Source organism: Montipora foliosa, chromosome 7, assembly GCF_036669935.1.
Source record: "Montipora foliosa isolate CH-2021 chromosome 7, ASM3666993v2, whole genome shotgun sequence".
NCBI lineage: Eukaryota > Metazoa > Cnidaria > Anthozoa > Scleractinia > Acroporidae > Montipora > Montipora foliosa.
The window spans coordinates 30,319,518-30,334,517 of NC_090875.1; the positions used below are offsets into that span (position 1 = coordinate 30,319,518).

Here is a 15,000-nt window from a genome sequence, read left to right on the forward strand (position 1 = left end):
ATCATGGAACGTGTACACTATTATTATTATTATTATTATTATTACTATTACTATTACTATTACTATTACTATTACTATTACGAATAATAATAATAATAATAATAATAATATTATTATTATTACTATTCTTATTATCAAATATTATTTCGTTGTTGTTGCTGTCCAGTGATAGGGCCGAGCTTGCGGTAATAAATACATAACGTTCAACGACCATTTCTACCACACAGTACACCCAATTTTGATTATGGAATACTTGCACTGTGGAGATCTACTAGGGTATCTGAGAAAAAGCCGTGGAATTGTTGACAAATATTATCACGGAGAAGGAGAGGTAGCGCAGTTGCGCACATACGACCTGGTCTCATTTTCAAAACAGATTGCTACAGCGATGGGGTTCCTGGCATCAAGAGGGGTAAGTAAATGATACGAGGATCATGTGGTGTGAGACAAATATATACAGATGTCAGACCTGGCAACCTTCAGACCTGCGTATTGGTGTCCATCACATTATAGACTGCACGCTTTTATAGCGGCAGACCTTTTCCACGGGTAAAGGATAAATGGTGAAGGGTAGAGATTTCTATCTAATGGTTGGCATGTCGGATTAAACTCCAGCATTTGTTTTATTTCTTCAATTTTCAACAACCTATCCTGCGACCAAAGAATTACCATGAGTGATATTACCTTGCTGCTATCATTTCGTCCATGTAATTTTGATCGATGAAACTGAGCACAGACCGGTTAAGATTTAATAGTCAAGAGAAAAATACTCCAAGCTGACGAAAGCAAGCTACCTACGGTGACCATGCGAAAAAAAAGAATAAAAGAAGTTTTAAAACAATACTATCTTATCTTCTTTGGTAAACTAAAGGCATGAAATCGAAGAAAGAATGCAAGAAAAATGTCAACAATACGAGGTTTCCTGGGTGGTCAGCAAACCAAGTAGTATCCCCAGCCAACAAGATGTAATTTAAGTGACAAAAACATGGCTAATTACCATGTGCGTTGCAAAAGCCCATTTCTGACTTGTTGTTTTGCTACGCTTCAAAACAAATCTTCCAGCGAAACCATTCAAATGAATTCGATAAAAATGCTCATCAACCACTACCATTTCAATGGTTTTACGAATGGATTCGGTTTCAAAAAAGAGGCCAAGACCAACTCGAAAATTGGGATGATCCGAAAAAGGATCATGATCTTTGATCATGGTGCATCAAAGAAACCGAAGAATCCTTTCCCATAGAGGACTCATGGGTTAGGTAGAGAGTCTTACCTTGGGTGAGGCTAATATACGGATTCCGACACCCTTTACCCTTTTACCCGTTACCCTTTACCCATTTCCCTTACCCGTGGGAAACGTCTACCGCTTTTACATGTATAGTGACACTGTCTTGAGTAGGAAAGAAAATCATGCTATTGAGGGAGTCGTAACTAAAACGAAAGGCCCCAAGGTTTCAAAAGCAATGAACTTTGCATAAAGTCCTTGTAATGAAGATACAAACATACTCGACGCAGATACAAACATATTTGACGCAGTTTATAATTAATCAAAGTGATCTTAAGGGTCCACTGACGTATTTTTTGGGGTGCGTTGCTTAGGATGTAATGGTTAAGTAATTTGAGAGAATTTGGCATTATTTTGGTCAGTTTCCAACTTTTGTAAGCCAATGACCCAAAATATGACGTCATCACACCACGCCCATAGTCACGTGACCAATAAAAGAAAACTCTAAATTTGTCTCCGAAGCTACGCAATTTGGGTATTTAATCGATGGTTTGATAATTTGTATTCGTTTTTGCATCCAGCCAAGCATGGTTTTCTTTTTATTTTGAAAAATGTTCTTTTTAAAGACATAAACGATACTGAAATACCCATAACTTTCTCAAAAAAGATGATTTTAAAAAATCAATGCTTAGCTATATTCTGTATTCGGGGGTGAAACTTTCCCTGTAAAAAAAAATTAATTCAATATAAAACCGCTGGAAATTTAGCTTTTTTCTCCAACCGAAAGTCAGCTCGTTTACGCATGCGCAGTTGATCTCAGAACGAGCGCGGGGAAGGGCGAGGAAAAACCTACGATGGAAACAACAGTTTGTACGGTGACTTTTGCTTGTGAGTGGGTTTTCTTGTCAGCTCATGATATGATGACGTCAGTTACCGGAAGTAACATTTCACTTCCTTAGCAACGCGCGAAAATCCGTCTGTGGGCCCTTAAGTGACATAACCATGTCATGTTCCCCGACTCACAGATTCTTGGAAAGTTTAACCTTATGTAGTAATTTAGTCCTGGTACAGATTGTTTATTGGTCGAATTTTACCATTTCCTGTGGTACGAAACATCAGAATGTTTTGCAGTGAATTCACTCGCGGATTTGCTATATTTGCTACAAGCGCCGAGCTTCTAACTCTTCGGTAACAAGAGTTTGAGCTTAGTCAATCAGCATTAGGGGTTTCTTGGTTGGGCTTACATGAGTGACTATTTACATTTACATGGGAAACAGAATTAGATGGAAATGGTAGCATCTACGCGTGCACTCTTGAGTTGGAACTCAAATCAATGCATGGATTTTTTTCTTCTGCGGTCCATAACTGTATCAGAAAGGGCCTATAGGACGTTAACCGTTGCAGTTGACTGGTTAGCTCACACTCTATTTTGCTTTCCGTGTCTCAACACGCAAATAAGATCCACAAAAACCGAGGCAATGAAGAACCACGTCCATATGACGACTTAAGATACAGGGTCCAGAGGAGTTTAACGTCTCACCTTGAAAAGTGTATATCATTGTCGCTTAGTACGAATAATTAACCCAATGGGATCTTTATGAATGTACTGTAAACGATTTCTTCGCTTCTTATCTGACCCAGATAGACTTTGTTGTTAGCCATTTTGAAAATCAATAAGCGCAAGCCATATCCTTGCTGGCGCATAGCACATAGGCACTTAAAGCGATCTCTCAGTCTCTTGGCTTGCGGTAGATAAAGTGTGTAACGAAACTGTAACGCGATCAAAATAACCTATTTTTTGAGGGGTTTTCGACGGGTTTTAATGTTCTTACGTCAAACACTTCTCCTCTGGCCCTGTGCTTAATATTGGTTTTTTTCATATTCATAGATTATTCACCGTGATCTAGCAGCACGAAACGTCCTCTTAGATAAGAACTGTGAGTGCAAGGTGACGAATTTTGGATTATCGTACCAGAACTTCAAATATGGACATGGCAATGCCAAGAAGGTGGGTTACATTGTTGATAGGTTCTATTTCACATTGCTGTGAGCACTCTTTGACTTTCCCTTTTTCATCTGCAAACGATATGCTGTTGTCTTCCTAGGGCTGCACGCCAGTTAAATGGACGGCACCAGAGATCCTCTTTGGAGATGCCTCAAATCTCTCCACCAAAAGTGATGTGTATGTACTTGTAAAAATGCTTTTAAAAGTCATTTTACAGGGTTTTTGTGCTAAGCCCATTTTAGAATGTTAGATAGTAAGTTTTAAATAATGGTGCTCCATAATGTAAGAGTAATTAAAATATAGATAAAAAAGAATCGTCTTTTTAAATTTTAGCGATGGTCATGGAAAAGAGTATCTCTTGTCATCTGTGCTACAAGCTAAGAAGTTCAAGAAGTAAACATCCATATGTCACTGACACTTAAGAGCTTCTGCCTGAGAGACCGGGGCAGACTTGGAAATGAAGGTCGGCCGATTTCGCTTAAAATTGGTACACAAGGTACTTATGTCGACTTATGTAATATGCCAAAGTTTCAGCTTCAACGACTTTTTTTTAGCCGAGTTCTGGATATCAGCCCCTCAGGGGTCCCCAGAGGCTGATTTTCAGTGCAATTTTGGCCACTTTTAAATCTCTCTTTTAGCAACAGGAAATTAATTTCAGGCAAAAACAAAACCATCTTTGTAAAGCCCTATCCTCAGGCTTGTATGGGTGAGAACATTAGCTCATGGAAATGTTTCGCTAGCCTGTGGCTGTTATCACAACTTGGTCATATTTGAAGCATATGGGAAGCAACCGGAAATGGCCTGTTTTTCAGACCACATATTTTCCATGCCCATGTTTTATATCTTGAGGTCTTAGTATCCCTGCCAAGTTCAGCCCTTAGTTTAGTAATATTAAGAAAAAAATACTGAGGTTGAGGCATTTTACTAAGTAAAAAACTTACGAGAAGATGGCTAACCAGGTCACTTCCGGTTAAAGTTTCAACAAAGCGTGTCTGCAAAAATCAGCCATTTAATTTCGATTATCTTTTTTCCTTCCAAGTTATGGTGAAAAGAGACTCTGAAGTTAATTGTCACCGAAAAGACTTTCCGTTAATAAGAAAATGTTATGTGATTGTTTTAGGACCGATCAGATAGTGGTCCGACAGCGGTTATAAATTTCTTGGAAGAAGTCTTGAAAATTACGGACAATAGAGCCGCTGCGAAAACTCTTTATTTACCTAACAACACATCTCTTGCCGGTAAATCACAATGCAAAATTGCATCTTTTTCGTCCAAACTGCAATGTTAAGTTTATCTCCTTTGTTCAACTCGTTCAACGTATCACGTCTGTGGCCCGTAGTAATGAAGCGCTAATTAAATCAGGATAAAAGCAAACTTTGTAGTTCCATTCAGTAGTACTATAAGCCACCTGTTTGGGCTTTAATATTTTCTGAAGAAAAAAGAACTTATCGGTCTCTTTAAGTGCAACCACAACATCTGTCGTCACACTACTTGAGAATCGTTTTGAACTTGTATGAGAACCTCAATGGCATGATTTGTTTACTGAATATTTATTCATACCCAGTGCCCCAGTGTAAATGGCTCACGTACGTTGTAAATGATTGATAAGGACGTCCAACACGGTCCGTTTCCGCTGCCTATCCGCTAAATTGCTAAAAGATTACTAACGGGCACTCTTTCCCTTTCTCTATCAGTATTTTCCTTTTGTTGTTTTCTCAAACAGCACAGATCCATGGTGGCATCCATACTGCATATATATCCAAAGATAGACCAGGGGTGGAGTGGGTTATCCTTCCGGCAAAGACTACTGTTTTGGCAACTTGGGAAATAAAATATTTCAGCTTTTTTGGAGCCCTTAAGAACTTGGGGGTTTTTTATGGCACCCGTAGCTGTAGATCACATGAAAAAGTAAGTCTTTATGGAATCACACTGAATTGCTGACCCTTAACTCTAGTTTCGGTAATAAGAAGCAACCTAGGCGGTAATCGCCCTGGAGGGCCATTATGCATGCTGTAGGTGATAAGGTAAGTCGTCACAAGGCCTAGTGCCCGCTCGTACCTGCTGGAGCTTAAATTGGTTTCTGCTCTTCTTTCCTGGACAGGATAATAATCACTGGTGCCCATTTATACATCTGGGTGGAGAGAGGCACTGTTAAAGAAAATTGCCTTCCCAAGACGACATGTCAACGCCCTAGTAACCAGGACCGCCCGATCCAGAACACACTAAAAATTAAAGTGTAAGACTACACTTAAAAATGGTGTAAAATTGTTGCCACCCCCGCAAGCCGTTTTTTTTGTGTGTATTATTACACCAACTTCTAAAGTGTAGTTTAACTCTCAAAAGGATGGTAAATTTACACGCAAAATAGTTTAAAATGGGTATTATACAACTTTGCACTTGTAAAGTTACACATCTAGCAAGGGTAATAATATCAGAAAGGATGCGTAAAATTACCCCGAATTACGGTGTAGTGATCTTGCCAGCCCCGCTACCCTTTTTGGAAGATAAAATTTTACCCCATCTAAAGAACTTGAAATTACCACCAAAAGACGTATAATTCAACCATAAAATGAAGTGTAATTATGTTTATTTATCATCAATTTATAAGTAACATTACACATGACGCTACATCGATGGGTAACAAACTCAAGCGTCAAATTACAATCGCTTACTTAAGTAAAAAATGCACAACTCTAGATTCACATTTCTATAACTTAGCGTAGGACCATTAAGGTTGGTTTCCATATGATCACAGACGACACGGATCGCAGAAAGTTCTTCGATCGTCTGCGATCGTGATTGCACACGATCGCAGAAGGTAGAACCAAGTTCTGTCGCATTGACAGGAATTTTGTATGAACAGAAGATTTGGAGAGCGTGCTTCGGCAAGAAAAAGTATGTATTTGTGCAGAATTGAGAATAATAAAAACAAACTAAACATTTAAGAGCAACGAGGTGGCCTCCCGAAACGTATAGTATTCGTTCGCCTTTTGCAACGATATAAATGTCATCATAATTCGGGAGTTCGCCCGTAATGAGGATAGATGGAGGAGAATCTTGCTTCAACCCAGGTAGCTCTTTTTCAGTAGGCACAACCTGCATATATAAAATGAAGTGGAAAAGAACAGATGTTATAAACATTATAAAAGGTGCAAGTTACATCGAACTGTATCAGGTGCATTACCCCGCCAGTTCAGATGGAAATTATACTACATGGTACACTATAACAACTAAATTAACTGCATGGTTAGATCTACTTTACAAGTTACATCGAACTGTATGAGGTGCGTTACCCCCCAGTTTAGATGGAAATTTTACTACATAATACCCTATAACAACTAAATTAACTGCATGGTTAGAACTATTTTACAAGTTACATTGAACTGTATGAGGTGGGCCACCCACCAGTTCAGATGGAAATTATACTACATGGCACACTATAACAACTAAATTAACTGCATGGCTAGATCTACTTTACAAGTTACATCGAACTGTATGAGGTGCGTTACCCCCCAGTTTAGATGGAAATTTTACTACATAGTACCCTATAACAACTAAATTAACTGCATGGTTAGAACTACTTTACAAGTTACATTGAACTGTATGAGGTGCGCCACCCACCAGTTCAGATGGAAATTATACTACATGGTACACTATAACAACTAAATTAACTGCATGGCTAGATCTACTTTGCAAGTTACATCGAACTGTATGAGGTGCGTTACCCGCCAGTTTAGATGGAAATTTTACTACATAGTACCCTATAACAACTAAATTAACTGCATGGTTAGAACTACTTTACAAGTTACATTGAACTGTATGAGGTGCGCCACCCACCAGTTTAGATGGAAATTTTACTACATAGTACCCTATAACAACTAAATTAATTGCATGGTTAGAACTAATTTACAAGTTACATTGAACTGTATGAGGTGCGCCACCCACCAGTTCAGATGGAAATTATACTACATAGTACACTATAACAACTAAATTAACTGCATCCTTAGATCTACTTTTCAAGTTACATCGAAAAATTGCCAAAATGCACCGGGGAGGAAATAAATGGCCAGCCCTTTCAAAAGAAAGTGGACACCTTGCCGGCTGCTTTGTTTATTTGCGAGAAAAGAAACTATCTGCGATCTATTATTCTTTTGAAAGTGCTGGCCATTTATTTCTTCCCCCATACATTTTGTTGATTGAGGACAGATTAAAGTCCACATTACATTCGGATTCTACACAAAAAGGAGCTGGCATAGCGCGTTAGCGGGCTGGACTCTCGATCGAGCGGTCCTGGTTACTAGGGCGTTGACATGTCGTCTAGGGAAGGCAATTTTCTTTAACAGTGCCTCTCTCCACCCAGATGTATAAATGGGCACCAGTGATTATTATCCTGTCAAGGGAAAGAAGAGCAGTAACCAACTTAAGCTCCAGCAGGTACGAGCGGGCACTAGGCCTTGTGACGACTTACCTTATCACCTACAGCATGCATAATGGCCCTCCAGGGCGATTACCGCCTAGGTTGCTTCTTATTACCGAAACTAGAGTTAAGGGTCAGCAATTCAGTGTGATTCCATAAAGACTTACTTTTTCATGTGATCTACAGCTACGGGTGCCATAAAAAACCCCCAAGTTCTTAAGGGCTCCAAAAAAGCTGAAATATTTTATTTCCCAAGTTGCCAGAACAGTAGTCTTTGCCGGAAGGATAACCCACTCCACCCCTGGTCTATCTTTGGATATATATGCAGTATGGATGCCACCATGGATCTGTGCTGTTTGAGAAAGCAACAAAAGGAAAATACTGATAGAGAAAGGGAAAGAGTGCCCGTTAGTAATCTTTTAGCAATTTAGCGGATAGGCAGCGGAAACGGACCGTGTTGGACGTCCTTATCAATCATTTACAACGTACGTGAGCCATTTACACTGGGGCACTGGGTATGAATAAATATTCAGTAAACAAATCATGCCATTGAGGTTCTCATACAAGTTCAAAACGATTCTCAAGTAGTGTGACGACAGATGTTGTGGTTGCACTTAAAGAGACCGATAAGTTCTTTTTTCTTCAGAAAATATTAAAGCCCAAACAGGTGGCTTATAGTACTACTGAATGGAACTACAAAGCTTGCTTTTATCCTGATTTAATTAGCGCTTCATTACTACGGGCCACAGACGTGATACGTTGAACGAGTTGAACAAAGGAGATAAACTTAACATTGCAGTTTGGACGAAAAAGATGCAATTTTGCATTGTGATTTACCGGCAAGAGATGTGTTGTTAGGTAAATAAAGAGTTTTCGCAGCGGCTCTATTGTCCGTAATTTTCAAGACTTCTTCCAAGAAATTTATAACCGCTGTCGGACCACTATCTGATCGGTCCTAAAACAATCACATAACATTTTCTTATTAACGGAAAGTCTTTTCGGTGACAATTAACTTCAGAGTCTCTTTTTACCATAACTTGGAAGGAAAAAAGATAATCGAAATTAAATGGCTGATTTTTGCAGACACGCTTTGTTGAAACTTTAACCGGAAGTGACCTGGTTAGCCATCTTCTCGTAAGTTTTTTTCTTAGTAAAATGCCTCAACCTCAGTATTTTTTTCTTGATATTACTAAACTAAGGGCTGAACTTGGCAGGGATACTAAGACCTCAAGATATAAAACATGGGCATGGAAAATATGTGGTCTGAAAAACAGGCCATTTCCGGTTGCTTCCCATATGCTTCAAATATGACCAAGTTGTGATAACAGCCACAGGCTAGCGAAACATTTCCATGAGCTAATGTTCTCACCCATAAAAGCCTGAGGATAGGGCTTTACAAAGATGGTTTTGTTTTTGCCTGAGATTAATTTCCTGTTGCTAAAAGAGAGATTTAAAAGTGGCCAAAATTGCACTGAAAATCAGCCTCTGGGGACCCCTAAAGGGCTGATATCCAGAACTCGGCTAAAAAAGAGTCGTTGAGGCTGAACCTTTGGCATATTACATAAGTCGACATAAGTACCTTGTGTACCAATTTTAAGCGAAATCGGCCGACCTTCATTTCCAAGTCTGCCCCGGTCTCTCAGGCAGAAGCTCTTAAGGTGATTCCTTAGTAATAAAACTGCATTTCTTCTTCACAGGTGGTCCTATGGAGTCGTCCTTTATGAGATCTTCACTATTGGTAGGTGTTTTGTGTGGTGAGAATCAACATTTATTCATAAGCGTTATGATGGCGAGTTTAAGTCCAAATTATCATCATCATCTTCGCATATTTCCAGAAATTCAAGTAATTAGATGCAAGTCTAATTTTGACATCCAACAAGTAGTGTCCCTTTAAGTCTAAGCATTTCATATCTATTTCTAACAATAAGGTTAAGATAAAGGTTAGCGTTATATTTTTAGGTCAGAGTAAATGCAGCAGTTTATCCTTACTTGAGGACCGCATTTGGGGGGACACTTTTTGACGTTAAAATTCCGAGACGCAAGTAATGTTGAAGTTGGACAAAAGATCAAAAATAAGACACAAACAGCAGTGATAAACATATTGAACTTGTCCATTTTGATTATGACTTGACGTTTCGTATGTGCTCTACATACATTTTCAAAAGTAACCGTTGAAATTTAAAACAGTTATTTATATATAACAAAGAGGATGAGGGGACTGGAACCTAGATTAAGCAAATACTTAACAGTAAAATTTATAATAATAATAAAAGAAACAGAAAAGATTAATAAAGCATCAGCTTTTCACTTCCGACGTTGACGTTGAAAGCTGGCTCAAGTTCTTGAATAAAGAAGGTCTCTTTTATTTTACAATGATAGTCTGTTTTGCCTTTCGCTAAAATATCAATAATGGCTGAAGTATTGTCATTTTTAGCTAGGGCCTTAAAATGTTCGGTTTTTCTATCGTGAGGCCGCCGTTTAGTTTTAACGATGTAAAAACCATTACAATCCCAACAATTTGCTCTGTAAATAACTCTGGATTGTTGTGAACAATTAATACGGTCCTTGTAAGGAAAGAAAGATTTTATACATCGAGTGCTCTGAAAAACATTCTTAAGGTTAACACAAGAGTGGAATTTGTACACACAAGATTTCAGGCGTTTAGCGACTTGGTTGCTTTGCAAACCTAAGTAGGGAAGTAGGATAACAATATCTTTCTTAGGAACTGTAGACACTGGATTTCTATGACTTTTCTAAGCAAAAGAACATTCTAAGCAAAGACGAATGGAAAGCCTTAACTGATTTACGCAATGATGACAGCATTATCATCACGAAACAGGACAAAGGAAATGGCGTTGTAATAATTAGCAGACTTGATTATCTTAACAAAATGAAACACTTGATTTCTGACACCACCAAATTTAAAGAGCTACAACACAATCCTACTAAATCCAGGGAAGAAAGACTGTCAACTTATCTTCGAAAAACAGACAACATCAGCATAGCAATCCAGTGTCTACAGTTCCTAAGAAAGATATTGTTATCCTACTTCCCTTCTTAGGTTTGCAAAGCAAACCAAGTCGCTAAACGCCTGAAATCTTGTGTGTACAAATTCTACTCTTGTGTTAACCTTAAGATTCTTTCCTTACAAGGACCGTATTAATCGTTCACAACAATCCAGAGTTATTTACAGAACAAATTGTTGGGATTGTAATGGTTTTTACATCGGTAAAACTAAACGGCGGCTTCACAATAGAAAAACCGAACATTTTAAGGCCCTAGCTAAAAATGACAATATACTTCAGCCATTGCTGACCACGTCAAGGCCACTGGACATAACATCGAGTGGGATCATTTTGATATTTTAGCGAAGGGCAAAACAGACTATCATTGTAAAATAAAAGAGACCTTCCTTATTCAAGAACTTGAGCCACCTTTCAACGTCAACGTCGGAAGTGAAAAGCTGATGCTTTGTTAATCTTTTCTGTTTCTTTTATTATTATTATTATATATTTTACTGTTAAGTATTTGCATAATCTCGGTTCCAGTCCCCTCATCCGCTTTGTTATATACAAATAACCGTTTTAAATTTCAACGGTTACTATTGAAAATGTATGTAGAGCACATTCGAAACGTCAAGTCATAAGCAAAATGAACAAGTTCAATATGTTTATCACTGCTGTTTGTGTCTTATTTTTGATCAAACTACGATGTCCCAAGAACAAAAGTATTTGGACAAAAGATCAAGGGGACTCTTCGTGACGCTTATTGAATCCGGGTGCATCTAATTACGTCGTAGTTGTCGTCGTTACTATAATTATCATTGTCGTTATGATTATTCTACCCTCCTCCCAGTTGGGGTGGTCAGTTGAGACCAGACTTCACCCAGATGGCTAGGGTCATCATCTAACTGTCCATGGACTATCTCTGCAGGTTCATTCGATTGTTTGATTTTTTTCTAGGATAGGACCTTTCTTTTTTTTTATTCCCCACCGTATCTTCTTTAAAGACCCATCTTTAACCGGCAGGCTTTTCGACCGTTGTTGTTTTTGTTTTTGTTTGCTTATTTGTTTTTTTTTAAAATGGAAATTATAATTGCTTATCGCAGCAATGTGATTGGTAGAATTTTACATTTGGCCTGATTTTCATATATGAGAATTTGTCCGCGGCACGCAATTTCTGTCGGTTGAAGGCGGGCCTTTAATTAATCATCGTCTGTGGCAGTTTTTAGAGTTTTAACCCACTACACTTCTCGCACGATAATCCAGTCAACAAGCGAGCACAAACGCCGGCTGAAACTTACATGCCTGTGAAACTGCAGTTACCTTTTTGTTGTAGCAGGCGGTAAATAGGATAAGACAGTAATGAAATGTTGACAATTTATAGGAGGCATTCCATATCCGGGTTGGTCGGAGGCCAAGACCATAGCAGAATTGCAGAAAGGCTATCGCATGCCGAAACCCCCACACATCGCCGACACTATGTGAGTCTCCTCACAGGGTAACGTACTTCGTTATTAAAACAAAGAAATGAAGGGAAAGCTGCTAAAGAGTGGGCGTCATAGGTGGCCCAAGCTCTACGATTCGCTTGTGACATAATTTTAACATCATATCAACTTGACCGTTAATTTACATAATAAAGAAATTACAAGGGTTTCTATGGGAAAAAAATGTATCGATTTGGAAAGCAAAATTCGGAGTGTGTTTTCAGTAAAATTTTCTCACCTAAACTCCTTTGTAGTTCCTTTTGTATTTCGCACCGTGGGTATGGGTGTTAATTACTCGAGGTGAACATACACAAGGAAATTACTGTTCATAGGATCTACCGGTGGTTTTGGACTACTTTAATCCGCGCACTTTCACGTTGCACAAAGTAACTTAATAGTCAGCTGAAAAAAGAGGCATGCAAAACATAACATACAACACAACATAACATAAAACTACACAAATCGGATAATGGAATAAACGATCTTTATTGTTCCACTATTACGCCATTTTACCATATTTGGTCAAGAGAACGCGCAAATTATGAGACGGTAATACACTGTAGTGTCCCGATTTGACCGGTTTAGAACACAGCAAATACGGACGGAACGAAAGTTTTTCAATGAAAAAAATTGTTTTCGACACGATACAAAGCCTGAGAATTTAGCTAGTCATCGCTTGTTACTTGTAATTTCGTTTATACAATCAAATAAAGGACATTTGGCTAGCTTTCTGTGCTGTTTACATCGTTCGCAAGCGCCCTGAAAGACAGATGATGCATTTTTTCTAGAAACACTCTTACCAAATAAAATTGAAGCAAAATAACACCTTTTTGTAGTGGAATAATAAATCTCTTATTGAATGGTTTAACATATAATACTCGCGAGCATTTTGCTCATTGCTCGTATTTTTCATTGCACTGGCACTTTCGGATTCTGGCAGTTTTAGAAACGACCGCCTTGACACCCAGTCTTCAAGATCATTCGGGGTAATGCCTCTTGTGAGGGCGTCTGCATGATTACAATTCGATTTGACGTAGAGGAAATTCTCAGTTTCCACTGTTTCTTGGATTCCGGCAACTCGCACGGACACGAAGGGTCTGAAGTCTTCAGCCGAGAAAAAAAATGGTTGGTTGGTAACGTACTCTTTGAAATTAAAGAAGTCTAGTGCCTTCCGGCACGTGTCGTAAAATCGCACCCACAAGGATGTTTGAATGCCACGCCTTGACCTGGAACTGGCCCTTTCCAAGTACTTTGTCGATGTTACCAGTGACGTACCTGACTTCCGCAATGCTCGATCTTACTCCTACAAGGTCTTTAGTCTTTAGAGGCAAAAAGCACCTTCCTGTGTCACTCCGTGCGTGCAAGCAAGCAACGCACTCCGTGTCAAAAACCATAGGAAACTAAATAAATTTTTTCACCGGAGTTCAGGATCAAATCCTTTTCTGAAGAACCTTTCCTTGAATAATAAAGCATGAAATAGACAACAAGCTTTCTTTCAAATAAATCTTGACTGTCAAGAATTGTCACATTTCCAAATAGTTTTTTTTTAAATTAAAGACTGTGCAGAGTTGAATATAGTACAAATTAATATAAATAGCCAGAAAACAGAGATAACATAGATGTATTCAATATGTTCAATTCCTTTAATGAGTTTGTGAAACACATATCCAAGTAGACAAAGTTACCTTGGTTCCAGTGATGTGCATAACATTACACTTAGTAAAATATTTAGAAATACAGATCACCACTCGACGGCCAATTGTCGTCGAAGTCCTTTTTCGTCGCATTGAAGATTCCAGGGGCCGGTTGCTCAAAGCCTGGTTAACGTATCCGTTGGTTACCATGGTAATTAATGCTTCGAGCAACCCGGGGCCAGATGTTTATTTTTGTCGAATCCATTATTCGTCGCATTGAAGATTCCAGATGTGTATTTTTCACCGCCTGTCTTTTACATGGAATTGACTTTCCATTCTTGAGCTCCATAATGGTATATTTTGCTTAAAGATCCACTCAATTAACAGTCATGTTGATATAATGTTCAAATTGCGTCACGTGCGAGTCGCGCATCTGTGTGGGGGCATGACCAAACCGAGCCGTCGTTATTGCCTTCACTTGTGTCAAGAAATCAGGCCACAAATATGAACATTTTCTTAAAATTGTAAAGAAGTAAATGTTGACCGATAAATTCATCAATTGGGGAAAAATAAGTGCGAGTGCCTTTTACACGATTTCAGTCTATGACCTCAGTTTCCATTTCACGTGTTGATGTTCAACCATGCATTGATTTCAATGAGGTCAATGAGGACCATTGAACTTTGGAAGCTTTCGACGGGGGCGGGGTGGGGGGGGGGGGGGGGAACGTACATTAATAGAGATGGAAACCCAACATAGTGGATCCAAGATGATCCAAGATGGCTGCTCTTTTTGCACTAATTGCATGATCATGTGATATGTCGTCATTCTTAGCCCATAAAATCTCCGGTTTTTACTCACGAGCTCAGCGCTTATGGTTTTTTCCACATAAAAAGGGTAAGCTTATTTTAGAATAGATTATTAATTAATACAGAAGGGTTACATTGTATATCACCTTGGCCAGTGTTCTTTCTCTCGGGTCTCGGGCCACTGACTTCCTAAGCAAACAAATGATTATTGTGCTAAGAAGTGTCTTCATCGTAATGTCCTTCTCTATGCTCCCTGTTTTCTGCAAGGAACGTGAAACAGAACGTTTCGTGAATAGTTTTATCTCGAACTCCGTTTTTCGTTAAATATTGTTTTTACCACTCGAAATAAAATTCATATCTTCGCGCCGCTGTGTAATATCCTCTGTACATGTTTATATAAATAAACGATGTATCTCCTAACGTCTT

At 38.7% G+C, this 15,000-nt stretch overlaps 1 protein-coding gene across 5 annotated transcripts in view; it reads left to right on the forward strand.

Moving 5' to 3' along the window:
• Nucleotides 1–15,000, forward strand: part of LOC138011775 (fibronectin type III domain-containing protein-like) — a 90,209-nt gene that overhangs the window by 70,774 nt on the left and 4,435 nt on the right. For 4 of the 5 annotated variants that reach the window (XM_068858935.1, XM_068858936.1, XM_068858937.1 and 1 more), the window contains 5 exons: nt 228–412; nt 3,114–3,233; nt 3,331–3,407; nt 9,345–9,385; nt 12,034–12,130. In XM_068858935.1, the coding sequence (XP_068715036.1) occupies nt 228–412; nt 3,114–3,233; nt 3,331–3,407; nt 9,345–9,385; nt 12,034–12,130 (520 nt within the window). Of the gene's footprint in view, nt 1–166; nt 413–3,113; nt 3,234–3,330; nt 3,408–9,344; nt 9,386–12,033; nt 12,131–15,000 lie in introns of those variants that run through there. The other variant, XM_068858939.1, reaches the window with a different exon arrangement.